At 46.8% G+C, this 11,938-nt stretch overlaps 2 protein-coding genes across 3 annotated transcripts in view; both read left to right on the forward strand.

Moving 5' to 3' along the window:
- Positions 1–5,867, forward strand: part of NAA25 (N-alpha-acetyltransferase 25, NatB auxiliary subunit) — a 29,760-nt gene extending 23,893 nt beyond the window's left edge. For both annotated transcript variants that reach the window (XM_034068052.1, XM_034068053.1), the window contains exons 23-24: positions 241–387; positions 2,630–5,867. In XM_034068052.1, the coding sequence (XP_033923943.1) occupies positions 241–387; positions 2,630–2,752 (270 nt within the window). In that variant the 3' untranslated portion in view covers positions 2,753–5,867. The remainder of the gene's footprint in view (positions 1–240; positions 388–2,629) is intronic.
- A 579-nt stretch (positions 5,868–6,446) lies between these two features.
- On the forward strand, positions 6,447–11,029 carry ERP29 (endoplasmic reticulum protein 29). The gene is made up of 3 exons (XM_005145162.3): positions 6,447–6,632; positions 8,429–8,567; positions 9,676–11,029. The coding sequence occupies exons 1-3, from the start codon at positions 6,513–6,515 to the stop codon at positions 10,176–10,178; spliced, it is 762 nt and encodes a 253-aa protein (XP_005145219.2). The 5' UTR covers positions 6,447–6,512; the 3' UTR covers positions 10,179–11,029.
- The last annotated feature ends 909 nt before the right edge of the window (positions 11,030–11,938 follow it).

Consider the following 11,938-nt stretch of genomic DNA (forward strand, 5'->3'; position numbering starts at 1 on the left):
CTCCTCTTTTAAATGGTGATGTGCCACATCTCTGATGTCAGAGATGCTTTTTAATAGGAAGCAGAGTTTAGAGCATCAGAGGCCTTCCTGCCTTGAATGCAGTATAGTAAACTTGTCTGGGTGGGTTATAGCTTAGCACTGGGGGAAAGGAGTAGAATAATAGAGTTGTCATACAGAATCATCATTGGAATGGGCATTAAAGTGTGTTTATAAACTAAAGATGTGTGTTTGTTTTTATAGCCACCTATATTTACACATTTCCTGGATTACATTACTGAGCTACAGACGTTAACTTCCAACGTAATAGATCACATCGAAGGGCTTGAAATCATTCTGACTGCACTAAAACTTGAAGAGCTGTCCCTCAAGGACACTCTGCTTTTACAGGTAAGAGCATATGGTGGTGTTAGTGTGTGACTGATAATGACCTGTATGTACACACAGGATGGCTTTGTTGAAAGCTGCTTTTCACAAAAATGATTTACTGGAGGGAAGAAAAGAGAGGAAAATGAATAAAAAAACCTGTTATGATTAAATGGATTGATCTTAACCAGAGATTAGGGACTGGACTGCTGGAAAGCTGAGGTTTAGAGTGCTGAGTTAGGGTTTGTTTTCATGGTGACACAGTGACTTTGTTCCATGTGATCATCAGCTCCAGCTCACTGCACAGAATGATCTCAGAAAACAAGATCTAAGCACACGGATTTTAAAATCCTTTCACATTTTGTGCTATATTAGTGAAGAAAAACTTAAAACTTTAACATTATTTTGTTGTCTGGGATATGAGTTATTCTGTTATCTGTGTTTTAGCAGAATGGATGCAAATAACATATTTCAGGAAGCACTTGAGATTCACCTACTGCTGATTAGTCACTTCCCTGGAAACAATTTCTTGATCTGTATGGAAAAACAAGTGGCAGCTCCTCCCCTGCCCTTAGCTATATAGGGAAAACCAAAGGCAGGAGTGATAGGTGCTACATATGACAAACCTCATGCTGCATTTAGACATGTGAAGCATGGGCTTAATGAGGAAGCAGGAGTTTTTAAGCCATGGCACTTGTATATCACAAAGTTTAACTCTTAATCATACTGTCTAACAGTTTAATGTTTACTAGGAGTGTGTTTGCTTAAAACAGTGGTTGAGATCCTAAAAATAGCTTTGAAATAGTGACAGAGTCCAGCTAAAAAGCCTCAAAGTGATGGAAAGCATAGAACTGGGATTTCATTAATGGTGCTCTGGAAGGGTGGGTAGAGATAAAAGGTGCAATGTAGCACAGTGATGGAACTGGCATCATCTCATACGTGGGGGAGTGAGGAGTGATTGCTCCTTCTCAAAGCAGGATTCCAGATTCAAGGTGAAATGTTTGAGAGGGGAATTATTTCCTTGCCACTGTTGGTTTGTGGGGTGGGAGAACACAAAACCAGGGCTCCAGTATATTTATCTCAAATGGGAAATTCAGCCTACAGGGCACTGGTGTTTGGGTTTGTCTAGAAGGGAGATCTGGAGGCTTTGATTTGGGAAGGATTTAAATGCTGCGCCCATCTGTTTCAGAGCTGCACATCTGCCCACAGAACCTGTGTTAGCCAGCTGGTATCTTTTCCACTTGAATTGCCCTGTTTATTTCATAGCACAGGGTTTTAAATGTCCCTTGTTGCTGTATGAGGCTGATGTAGAAGTATCTCAGATATATATATACACATATATATAAAAGAAACTGCAAAAACTGATAGAAAGCAAAGAAATTCCTTACTGTATTTAATGCAAATACAAATAAAAACTATGTAGTATGTTTTCTTAATACCATCAAAGAATCTTCACTCTAAAGATAACACACTTTAATCATGTATCTCTAATTTCCCTGGTTTCTCACTGACTCAGCAAATTCCTCTTCCCTTTGATTGGCATCACGCTACTGCACGAGGCAGATGTGGAAGAAATGACTTAGCACATGGATTTGAGCAGAAGCATCTAGGGGAGTCTGCAGCTTCTCCTGTGTTTGCTCAGAACATTTGTCCTGGTGTTTGACATTGTGACAGTAAATCCTGATGAACACAATGTGTATAGCTCTGCTCAGACTTGAAGCTGGGTTTGCAGCTCTGTGTGTTTAGAGCTAAAAGATGCTTTTGAAGAAGTCCTCGTGTTCAGGTATTAGGATTAAACTGTGGTGATGCTGGTGATGGGCCAGTTGAACCCTGCCACTGGTGTTAGGTTTTCTGACATGGGATTGGTTTACTTGGGTGGTGCCTCCCAGGCGTTACCTGTGTCTGCAGAAGGCATCCTGGTATCAGGTCACCCCTTGATGGAACAGCACTTACGGCTGTTACATGCCTTGGCATCAGGGTTTGCTCTCTCTGTATGTGTCAACCACAAATATTTTGCACAAGGATGTTTTCAGCAGTTAGGAAGAAATGTTAATGTGTTATCAACCCTGTATGGGCAGCACCAGTATGTGCAGGAGTTATTACTGCTGAGCTGGTGCTGCTTATTCTGTGCTGACGACATTCCCTTTGTAAACTTACACTGTGGGCTTCATGAATTTCTTATTAGTGCTTGAGATGGTGGGGAAAGGTAAAGGGAGGATTTAAGCAGTTGCTGTGGGGTAAATGATTTCTCTTTTGCATTTTGCAGGAAGAAAAAAAGTTTACAAAGACTGTGCAAGGGAAGGTGCAGAGCAGTTACCATCACTCAGTTCAGGAAATTGGAGAGCTGCTGAAAAAGAGACTCGACACCATTAAAAAACTAAAGATTTGAGAACTGCATCTTTGACAGACCCCACAGGGGAGTGACACCAGAGTCCCAGACAGAAGCAGCATCCAATATACCATCACTTTAATCCAGAACTTCCTCATAATGCATGAAGGACTTCAAATCATAAACCAATTTTTTTTAGGTATTACAGATGTATTGAGCTGATTTAAATTATTGTACATAAATGAGAAGCAGGGACCCTTATTGGGGTTTGACCACTTTTTATACATGTTCATAAGCATATTGCAACAGGAGAAAATTCACTTTCTTCCCTTCCAATCTCTAGGAACAACTGGAGATGGTCTTTAGAAGCAGCAATAGAAATCCAGTGTAAAGCATATATCTCAAAGGAGTTGTATTTTCATCACCATACAGTGTTTATAATTTTTGTATGGTCTTTGCCTTAGAAATGCAGAAGTTGTAGATGTATTTGGCCGCCTCCAGTGAAATGAGCCTGTTTTGGAGCTATTGTGTCCTCAAGCCAGTGGGTCCTACTGAATGAATTCTGTGTGGTGGTCAGGCAGGGGAGGTGAGGCTGTGCTGGAGGAACACTGTACAGCCAGCCAGCAAGGGTGGGAATGAGCTGGGCCCGGTGGCAGGCAGGTTCCTCTAAGGAGAGAGCTACTGGAGGGGAGAGGTGGCAGTGGTGGTGTGTTACATGGGTTGTTTCCATGTTTGGAGTAACTGCAAACCTGCTGAGGAGCAAACCTGGCCACTAAGCTTGAGAGAGAGAGAGATGTGAATTGGTGTTTCAGCAACAAAGACAAAACCAGAGACCTTGTATATAATGGCTGCAGTGAAGTCTGACGCTGTGGCCTGGTTCCATGTCAGTTCAATGTCAAGGCAATCATCATGACTTTTACAAAGTGTATTTAGATTACTGAAACTTTAAGACGTCAATATTTTAATAGCAACTGATTTGGGTTTAAGTTGGCAGAGGTAACTTTTGCTTCCGCTGTGGTATGAGGCTGAGAATACTTTCTGTAACTGTTTGCTTGCTTTTTGCAGTTGATCTTTGATGATTTGAGTACTTGCTCATTAGGTGTTCTGTTAGAAAGTGCAGTCGCATCATCTGCTCCCACTGCATCTGCATTTCTGCTAGGGGTTTTCTTCATTTTAAAGGAGTAATGCAGCCTAAATTGTAGGCAAAAAGGAAGTTTTGTGGACCTGCAATACAGGGGCAGGTCAGACTTTCCAGATTCCTCATTTCTGTTTTAAAGCAGCTAGTATCTGAGGTCTATATTTACAGTTTTAAGAGCTGACAATCCTGCCTTTGTCATCTCTCTCTGTTTTATTAGTGATGTTAGAATGTTGAGGAGAGTATTTTTTTAAATAAATCCCCTGTATAAAAAGAAAAAAAAAAGAAAAAAAACCCTAATTTGACAGAGCTGCTCTTGCTGGGTTTAGTTTTGCTTTTCTCCATCCTGAAAGGGAAAGAAGAATGTCTGCAGGCTGTTAGAATTGTAGTGGATGTCCTGATGGTTTAACTGCAATGTCTGGTAAGTGCTCTGGGCTGGAGGAATACCAAAATATGTTAAGTTTGTTTTATAGTAATACTCTTCCTTGAGGAGAAGGAAAAGAAAAAGAAAAAAAGAATCAAGTGAACTCTTACATGTTGTATGGAAATACTTTTTTTGAAAGAAAGAAGAGTATGCTTCTTAAATTAAAGCAAGATTGATGACTGAAGTTGATGCTTTCAAACGTGTAGGGTAAGTGAAAACAGTCCCGTTCCTGAGCTGATGCAGTTCAGAGAGAAGGACTGAGCCAGAAATCCATCCTCTGCCCCTTCTCCTTCCAGGAAGCTGGTGGTGTCCCCTTCCCTCCCTCTCCCATGACAGTGCTTCATGTACTAGCATTGAATGCAAAGTGGATGCAGCACCCTCATCCAGAGGCCTGGGTCACACTGGAGTTTCTTTCCACTGCTGCTACAACAGGTTGAACTCAACCAGTTGTATCAATAAGCAATGGTGAAAATAAGTCAAGTGTAAGGTTAATATAACCAGACTTTTAAAACCCTGCCATGTGCCTGAAAGCAGAACTTGCTTTTAAAAAAGGGTTTCTGCATCAGCTCCTTTAAAAGCAGAATTGAAACTGGGGGCGGATGGGGACGGGACGTGTGTCATCTGAAGCAGAGGCTGAGTGGAGATGGATTCATGGATGGCTCTTGCCTCCTGTGGCACAGATCAGCCAGCCCTGTGCCAGCTCAGGAGCAGTACTTGCTGTCACAGTGTTGGCTGCTGCTGCTCTGTTCCCAGTTCCAGATACTGGCAAACAATCAGCTTGTCAAACAAATACAGGTTTTTGATTATGTGGTGGTTTATAAACCCAGATGCCGTCTCTTTACAAGCTGTAGTTTCTCTATAGGAGGAAATGGTGTACAATAATGACTCCATACTGACTGACTGGGGCTTGGTTGAGGGAGACTTTCTCTCCCCCTATGTATTGTGTACAGTTAAATATATTATATATTTCTTACAGGAGAGCATTTCCCCTTCAGACTATGTCCCACAGGGACAGGATAAGAAACTGAAGCTGTAACGCATTGCTGCTGCTCCCCCTTTTCCACTCTTGGGACTTGTTTTTGTGTGTTTCTGATTTTATTTTTTTGGGGAGGAGGTGATAAATTGAAACCATACCTAGAAGAAGCTACCAAGACTACTGTTTACAGACTGAAAAATACTGCTTTTATACTACTGGGATCATGAGCCATGATCCTTTTGCTGATTTCCTCAACTGCTTAAAATTGGTGTGTGATGTAGATAAGGTCAGAAGTCTCCTACTCTGCTTTGTCTACACACAGGACAAACCCTACAATGCCTGTTTGTGTTGCCCATCATTTTTGTACTTTTTAACTGTTCAAAAATTGCATTTATATTTTGCAATCATTGATAATCGTGACTTTAACTGCTAGTAACCTTGGAGGGTTTTTTTTGTTGTTGTTGTTGTATCTGCAGCCTTACCTGACCTTTCTCTTCCTGGATTATTCATTGTTAATTTATGAGTGTAGGAGATACGTTTGCCTCAGCCTTCTACGGACTTAAGTGACACAACTGCAACTGATCTGCTTTAAACTGGATGGGTTTATAATTTATATAAAAGTCAGTTTCGTTACAAATCAGTATTGCTGCCTCTTTCATTTTCTTGTCTGCATGTTCTGGAAGTTACTGACGTGCTCGCCTGTGTTGTGTGGCTTTGTGCTGAAGCTAGATAATCCCGGGCTGGGCAAGCAAAAAATCAAGTTGCCTACAACGAGGGAGCAAAGAAAGGGGAAATGTGTCCCTTGCTTTTCACCTGCGGACTGGCTGCAGAATGTTTCAGAGGCTGGAGCTTCGGTGTGTCCTTTGACAGGTGATCATGCTGATGTGCTACTCGGGTTTCGTGCAGTGCCTGCTTGCACTTCACCCTAGCTTTGAGTTGTAAGGAAGGTAAGGGGGCAGTGCAAGAGAAATCTCTACTAGAACAATAAAATGGGCTTGAGAGAGCTGTGGCCATGCCATGCAGCGGGTGCTCTGCTGTTGTGAATCAGTGCAGACACCAGCGCTGCTCTTTCCTCTCCCTGTATGGCCCCAGGCTCTGCAGGCTCCTGCAGAGCCGGCTCCTCCCTTCTGCCCCCGCTCCTGCCTCCATCAGCTCCTGTTCTGCAGCTGGAAGCCGCCCGGTACCCGGTTGCCCCGGTCGGCCGCGGGGCGGGGCAAGGCCCCGGCGGCGCTGGGCTCAGTGCGGTCACGTGTCCCCAGCAGCCCCGCTCCCTCCGCGCTCCGCCATGGCTGCGGCGGCCGCCGCCGGCTCCTTGCTCCTCTGCCTGCTCGGCCTGGCGCTGCCCGGCGGCAGTGCACTGCACACCAAGGGCTCCGTGCCCCTCGACACCATCACCTTCTACAAGGTACGGGACCGCCCGGCGGGCGCTGCAGGGTCTGCCGGAGCACTCGGGATAGGAGGGGAGGACGGGTCGGAGGCCGGTCCCGGAGCTCAGACGCCATGTGCACCTTGGCTCAAAGCAACAGGCGGGCAGTCCCTGGGGCCGGGTGCGGGGCCGGGTGCGGAGCGGGCCGCGGGGCCGCGCCCCCCCAGCCCCCGTCGCTGCCGCTACCGGCGCGGGGCCCGCGGAACGGCCGGGGCGGCGGGCGCGCCGCGCCGCAGCCAATAGGGGAGCGGTAGCCGCGGCGGACAGCCAATCAGCGCGGTCCAAGTGGAGCTGGGCAGCGCTGCGGCCCGGGCCGAGCGGAACCGGCCCGGCCGGCGGCTCCGCGGCCCAGCGCCGGGCAGGGCCCCCGCGCCCTGGCCTGCGAGCTGTCAGCCGCCGCTCCTGCTCTGCTGTAGCCGGGGTAGGACGGTGGCCAGGCCGTGAACACTCATTGCCTGGCCCGGTTTTACTTCTGTTCATGAAACAAAGCAACAGGCTGCTGCCGCACTGGAGCCTCGCAGGTTTTTGTGCACTGAATCCCTTTGAAATTAAGGGGTCTTTGCCGAAGCACGGCGGGATTTTGATCTACGGTGTCACAGGCCCAGCATGAGGCAGGCACCTGAGACCACAAATCCTGGTGTGGTGGCGTTACAGCATGTGCTGCACCGGGAGAGATGAAGAGGCCACATGCGGCCAGCCTGGCTGCTCGGGCATGGGCAAGTGTTTCTTGTCACATGCGAGTGAGTCTAGAGGCTGGAGCACTCTGCTCTGGAGACAGGCTGAGAATGACAAGGGGAAATGGCTTTAATCTGACAGAGGGGAGATTGAGATTAGACATCAGGAAGAAGTTCATCCTTGTGCAGGAAGATGAGCTTTAAGATCCTTTCCAACCCAAACCATTCTATGATACAATTCATGAACCTTTAGGAGCTTCCAGCTTTTCTGCAACAATTTGAAGTGATTGGCAGAACACTGCAAGAGAGACTTGCAGAGACCAGCAGGAATACCAAAGTGTGATACCTGCCACATTCATCCCTTACCAGGATGACAAATACAGTGAGCAGCAGGCCCAGGACTGGAGGATCCTGTTCACTGTTGCAATCAGCTGCTCTGCCTATGCATGAGCAGTTCTGGTAGCACACTTTGTAGGTGGGGACAGTGTTGCAATCAGACCCTGTTCATTAGATGAAAGATTTTGCAAGGCAGGACACAAAACATCCCAAAGCAGGCAAAAGATTCCATTTCTGAGCTCATTTGAAAGGACATCATCGGGCAGAGCAAAAGTCAAAAGCAATAGGACGAGTGAAAAGGAATCAATTAAAAGAGGAATTCTCTGTTGATGGAACCAGTGCAGCACCTGCAGCACCTCCACTCCCTGTGCCCCCCAGGAGCTGCAGCTCATGCTGGGACACCTCAGAATGCCTTTGGGTTCAGCCTCTCTCCTCTTAATGTCCCCCTGGAAACTGCTGAGCTGACTTCCCTCCAAGATGCTAATCAGCTTTACAGTAAGCAAATCATGTGTAATTAAAGGCCTTATCAGATCCCCCAAACCTACCACGCACCATCTATGTCATCTGGTGTAGGAGCACACAGAGCCGAAGCTCAGTCTTTCCTCCACACTGCAGTGAGTCAGTTTTGAAAAACCATAATTAGCAAATTTCCATTCTCCCTCTGCAGCTCCTCCTTGCACAGGAGAACAAGTGACAGCAGCTTTAGATGTCTTGTGGATTGCTCAAACCCAAAGTGCTAAAGTTTTGTGCTTTGCTTTTCTTTAGGTAATTCCAAAGCATAAGTTCGTCCTTGTGAAGTTCGACACCCAATATCCTTATGGCGAGAAACAGGATGAGTTTAAAAAGCTGGCAGAGAGCTCGGGCTCCAGTGGGGATCTTCTGGTGGCTGAAGTGGGAATATCAGGTGAGGAACTCCGGGCTGATTAGCACAGTGTGGGTTGGTGTGGGGGAAAGAACACTGTGGTTTGTGGTGGAAACAGGCGCCGAGGTAATTCTGACAGTGTGAAACAAGAGAGGCCTGATCCCTGCTCTGGCTGGTGGCTGAGCTCTGCCTCCTGCCACCAGTGTGGGTGTGCTGCTGATCTCCTTCTGGCTGCTTAATGGAGCAAGGCAGCCCACGCTGCTAAACTGGATGCCTTCCTCCTCATTCCTGGCACTTCCTGCCTTTGTGTGTTTCTGTCTTTGCTGAGAGATATCTTTCTGTCTATTTCCAGGGAACAGACTTTGCAAGAATCATGCTTTACATATGCTTTGCTTGACCAGGCTTGTGGCTAATCTGGTTAATTCATTCCTCTATTGCTGGTGAAGCACGGAAGGTCCTTAGTGCACTGTGGCTAGTGCAACTTCAGTTCTTGCAGTTGGCTTTAAGAGAAAAGGAGTGGGGAGTGGATCACTATCACCTTGCTCACTCTTGCTTTGTAGGGAGAATAAAGAATTTAAGCTCATAGGAACTGTCAGACTGGAGGTTTCACCCACACCCACTGACATTTCTCAACACACATGTATTTAGCTAAGTAACATAGTAGAAATCTCTTAAGTTACGTTTTCTGTCCTCAAAAATAAATGTAATTTATGTAAGATGAGCTAACATCTTGTAACTTGGCATGCTGTCAGAACCAAAATGTGTAAGTGTATGCTCTCTGCACACAGATCAGGAAGAAAGTCCATTTAACTGTAAAATCAAATAATATGAATGGATAGAGCAGCACAAGTTAAAAAATGGCTATTGACTCCTATAAGAAGGATGGGGTTTGTACACGGAAGTCCTGCCAGTGCCTTATGCTATCAAAGTCACAGCAAACCACCACCAGAATCTTGTATTTGGAAAACCTGTTGATGGTTTGCCTTGCAGAAGTAATTTTGTTTCAGTGTGTGGCATTTCTTAGCAAAAAGGTCATTAGGACATGTTGAAACTGGAGATAAATATTTATTTGTGTAGAACAGAATCATAATTTAACTTTTCCTTTCGATTAACACACTCTGCTTTTTTGTGTTTTGTTTTCCTGTGACAGATTATGGTGATAAACTGAACACTGAGCTGGGAGAAAAGTACAAGCTGGATAAGGAGAAGTTCCCTATTTTTCACTTGTTCCAGGATGGTGACTTTGACAATCCCTTACCTTACAGCGGCCAAATCAAGGCTGGAGCCATTCAACGCTGGCTGAAGAGTAACGGCATCTACCTGGGGATGCCAGGCTGCCTGAAGGAGTACGACATGCTGGCCAGCAAGTTTGTGAGCACCACTGAGAAGTCAGAGCGCCAGTCCCTCCTCAAAAAGGGGCAGGAGAGCTTAGAAAAGGCAAAAGAAAGTGAGAAGAAGTCAGCTGAGCAATACTTGAAAATCATGAGCAAGATACTGGAGCAGGGAGAAGAGTTTGCTGCTAATGAAGTGGTGCGAATCACCAAACTGATCGAGAAGAACAAAATGAGTGATGGGAAAAAGGAGGAGCTCCAGAAAAGCCTCAATATCCTTGCTTCTTTCCTGAAGAAGAACAATGACAAAGATGAGCTCTAATACGCTGGAGAACTTTGTATAAGCTGTGAAACGATGTCCTAACCAGTTCTCCTTATGCAAGCAAACTTCCCGCTGACTTCAAGAGAGCAGCAGATTTCCTTCTGGTATTCTCAGTTTAGAAGATCAAGAGGAAGATGTTCCTTAAAATCACAGTATCCTAAATGTTGGGAAAATCACCTTAAAGCAAGACGTCAGTATCATGTAATACTACTCAATAACAGTGTTAAAGCAGACAACAAAAAAAGCACTAGATTGGCCTGAAGCACATTCCTGGTGGTTTTTACAACTGTTCCCTGGCAAATTAATGACACAAGTTGGTCTCATTCCATTTTACATGTTGTTAAAGGTACAGATTGGGTGCCCCTCGCATCTCCACCTTCCCTTGTCCTTAGTGTCTGTGGGGTTAATGCTCATTAGTCTACTCCTCCTCCCACCTTTGTCTTCCCTGTAGGGCTCCTTCTCTGAGTGTTGTTCTCCTTACCTGTTGTTGACTGAGAGACCTGGAGCTTCCCTCTCCTGGCTTCTGCAGTGGCTCCTGTCTGTTTGGGTTGGGTATCAGCCAAGTGCTGGCAGTGAAAACGGGTCCTCCACGTTATCAAAACCTGCTCCTCATCTGCTGGCCAAAGCAGCCATTTCAGCCAGCATTGTGGTACCCTGACAGAGCGCGTGGTGTTGCTCTGAGCAAGGGCAGAGGCTCCTTGAGGTGCTGTTCCATTCAGTCTCGCCAGTTCATGCAAACTCCTGTTGTTTCAGAGGTACATGTGGGTGAGTTTCCTTATGCTTGAAGAGCACATGCAATGCCTGAATATTTTGCCTGGCCTTCCCGTCCAACCTTCATTGCCCAGCTTCAGTACAGACATCAGAAAGTCTCAAGCCATCATGAACATGAACACGATTCTCCAGCCTCCTCTTCACAAGCAATTGACACTCAAACTAAAACTTCATCAGCGTTTGGTAGTTTGGAGTACTCGAACATGAGGTCTTGTTACAGGAAGCATTTGTGTCCTTAGGATCCCTTCTGTGTTATTCTAATAGCGATGTCGGGCCCAGGGATGAGGTCCGTGGTCGGAACTCGATGCTGTATGTGCTGTTCATGCTGTGTGGAACTCGGATGGCCACTGGAAGATGCTGTGCCCCTGATCAGGGCTGTAGGGAGTTGATAAGAGCCCCATCTGTGTGTTTTACCTGAAGATGTTGCTTTAGGCTGAGCAAAACTGATTCCAGTGGGAGCTTTGCTGCCTTTTGAATCCTGGGTTGGGTACAAGGAGCAGATACTGCTGCCAGGTAAAATGTATTAATAATGCTATAATAAAAAGGTTGTTCCAATTAATAGCTGCTTCTTAAGGTGCTTTCTGGAGGAGCTGCTGCTGACCGTGTGGTTGGAGGGGAAGGTGAAGGCAGGTCAGTCAGATGGTGAAAGGGATGCCCTCAGGTAAGGCGTTTACACGAGGCGGTTGGAAGGCGTCCGTGGGACCCAGCGCCCTCTCCCCGGTACGAAGGGAGGAGGAAGGACCCGGCGGGGTCCGCGCTTCCCGCCCGGCTCCTGAGGTAGCAACCGTCATGGCGGCCACCGCCGCTCGCTCCTGCAGCCTCGCCGGCAGGCGGGAGCCGCCGGGTGAGGAGCCCGCTGCCAGGGTGCTGCCAGGGAAGCTAAGCAGGGTCGGTTGGGGTCAGCGCCTGGAGGGGAGACCGAGGGACAGCCCCGCTGCTCCCCCGCGGCTCCCTCTGCCGACCGTCAGGGGCCGGGCCCGGTGCTCGGG

The sequence above is a fragment of the Melopsittacus undulatus genome, chromosome 12 (genome assembly GCF_012275295.1).
Source record: "Melopsittacus undulatus isolate bMelUnd1 chromosome 12, bMelUnd1.mat.Z, whole genome shotgun sequence".
NCBI classification, from domain to species: domain Eukaryota; kingdom Metazoa; phylum Chordata; class Aves; order Psittaciformes; family Psittaculidae; genus Melopsittacus; species Melopsittacus undulatus.

Bases quoted from the DNA above. Each gene is read 5' to 3' on its own strand.
- ERP29 (XM_005145162.3), top strand. From the start codon at position 6,513: ATGGCTGCGGCGGCCGCCGCCGGCTCCTTGCTCCTCTGCCTGCTCGGC. The intron at 6,633-8,428 runs GTACGGGACCGC...GCTTTTCTTTAG, and splicing joins ACACCATCACCTTCTACAAG to GTAATTCCAAAGCATAAGTT. The intron at 8,568-9,675 runs GTGAGGAACTCC...TTCCTGTGACAG, and splicing joins GGCTGAAGTGGGAATATCAG to ATTATGGTGATAAACTGAAC.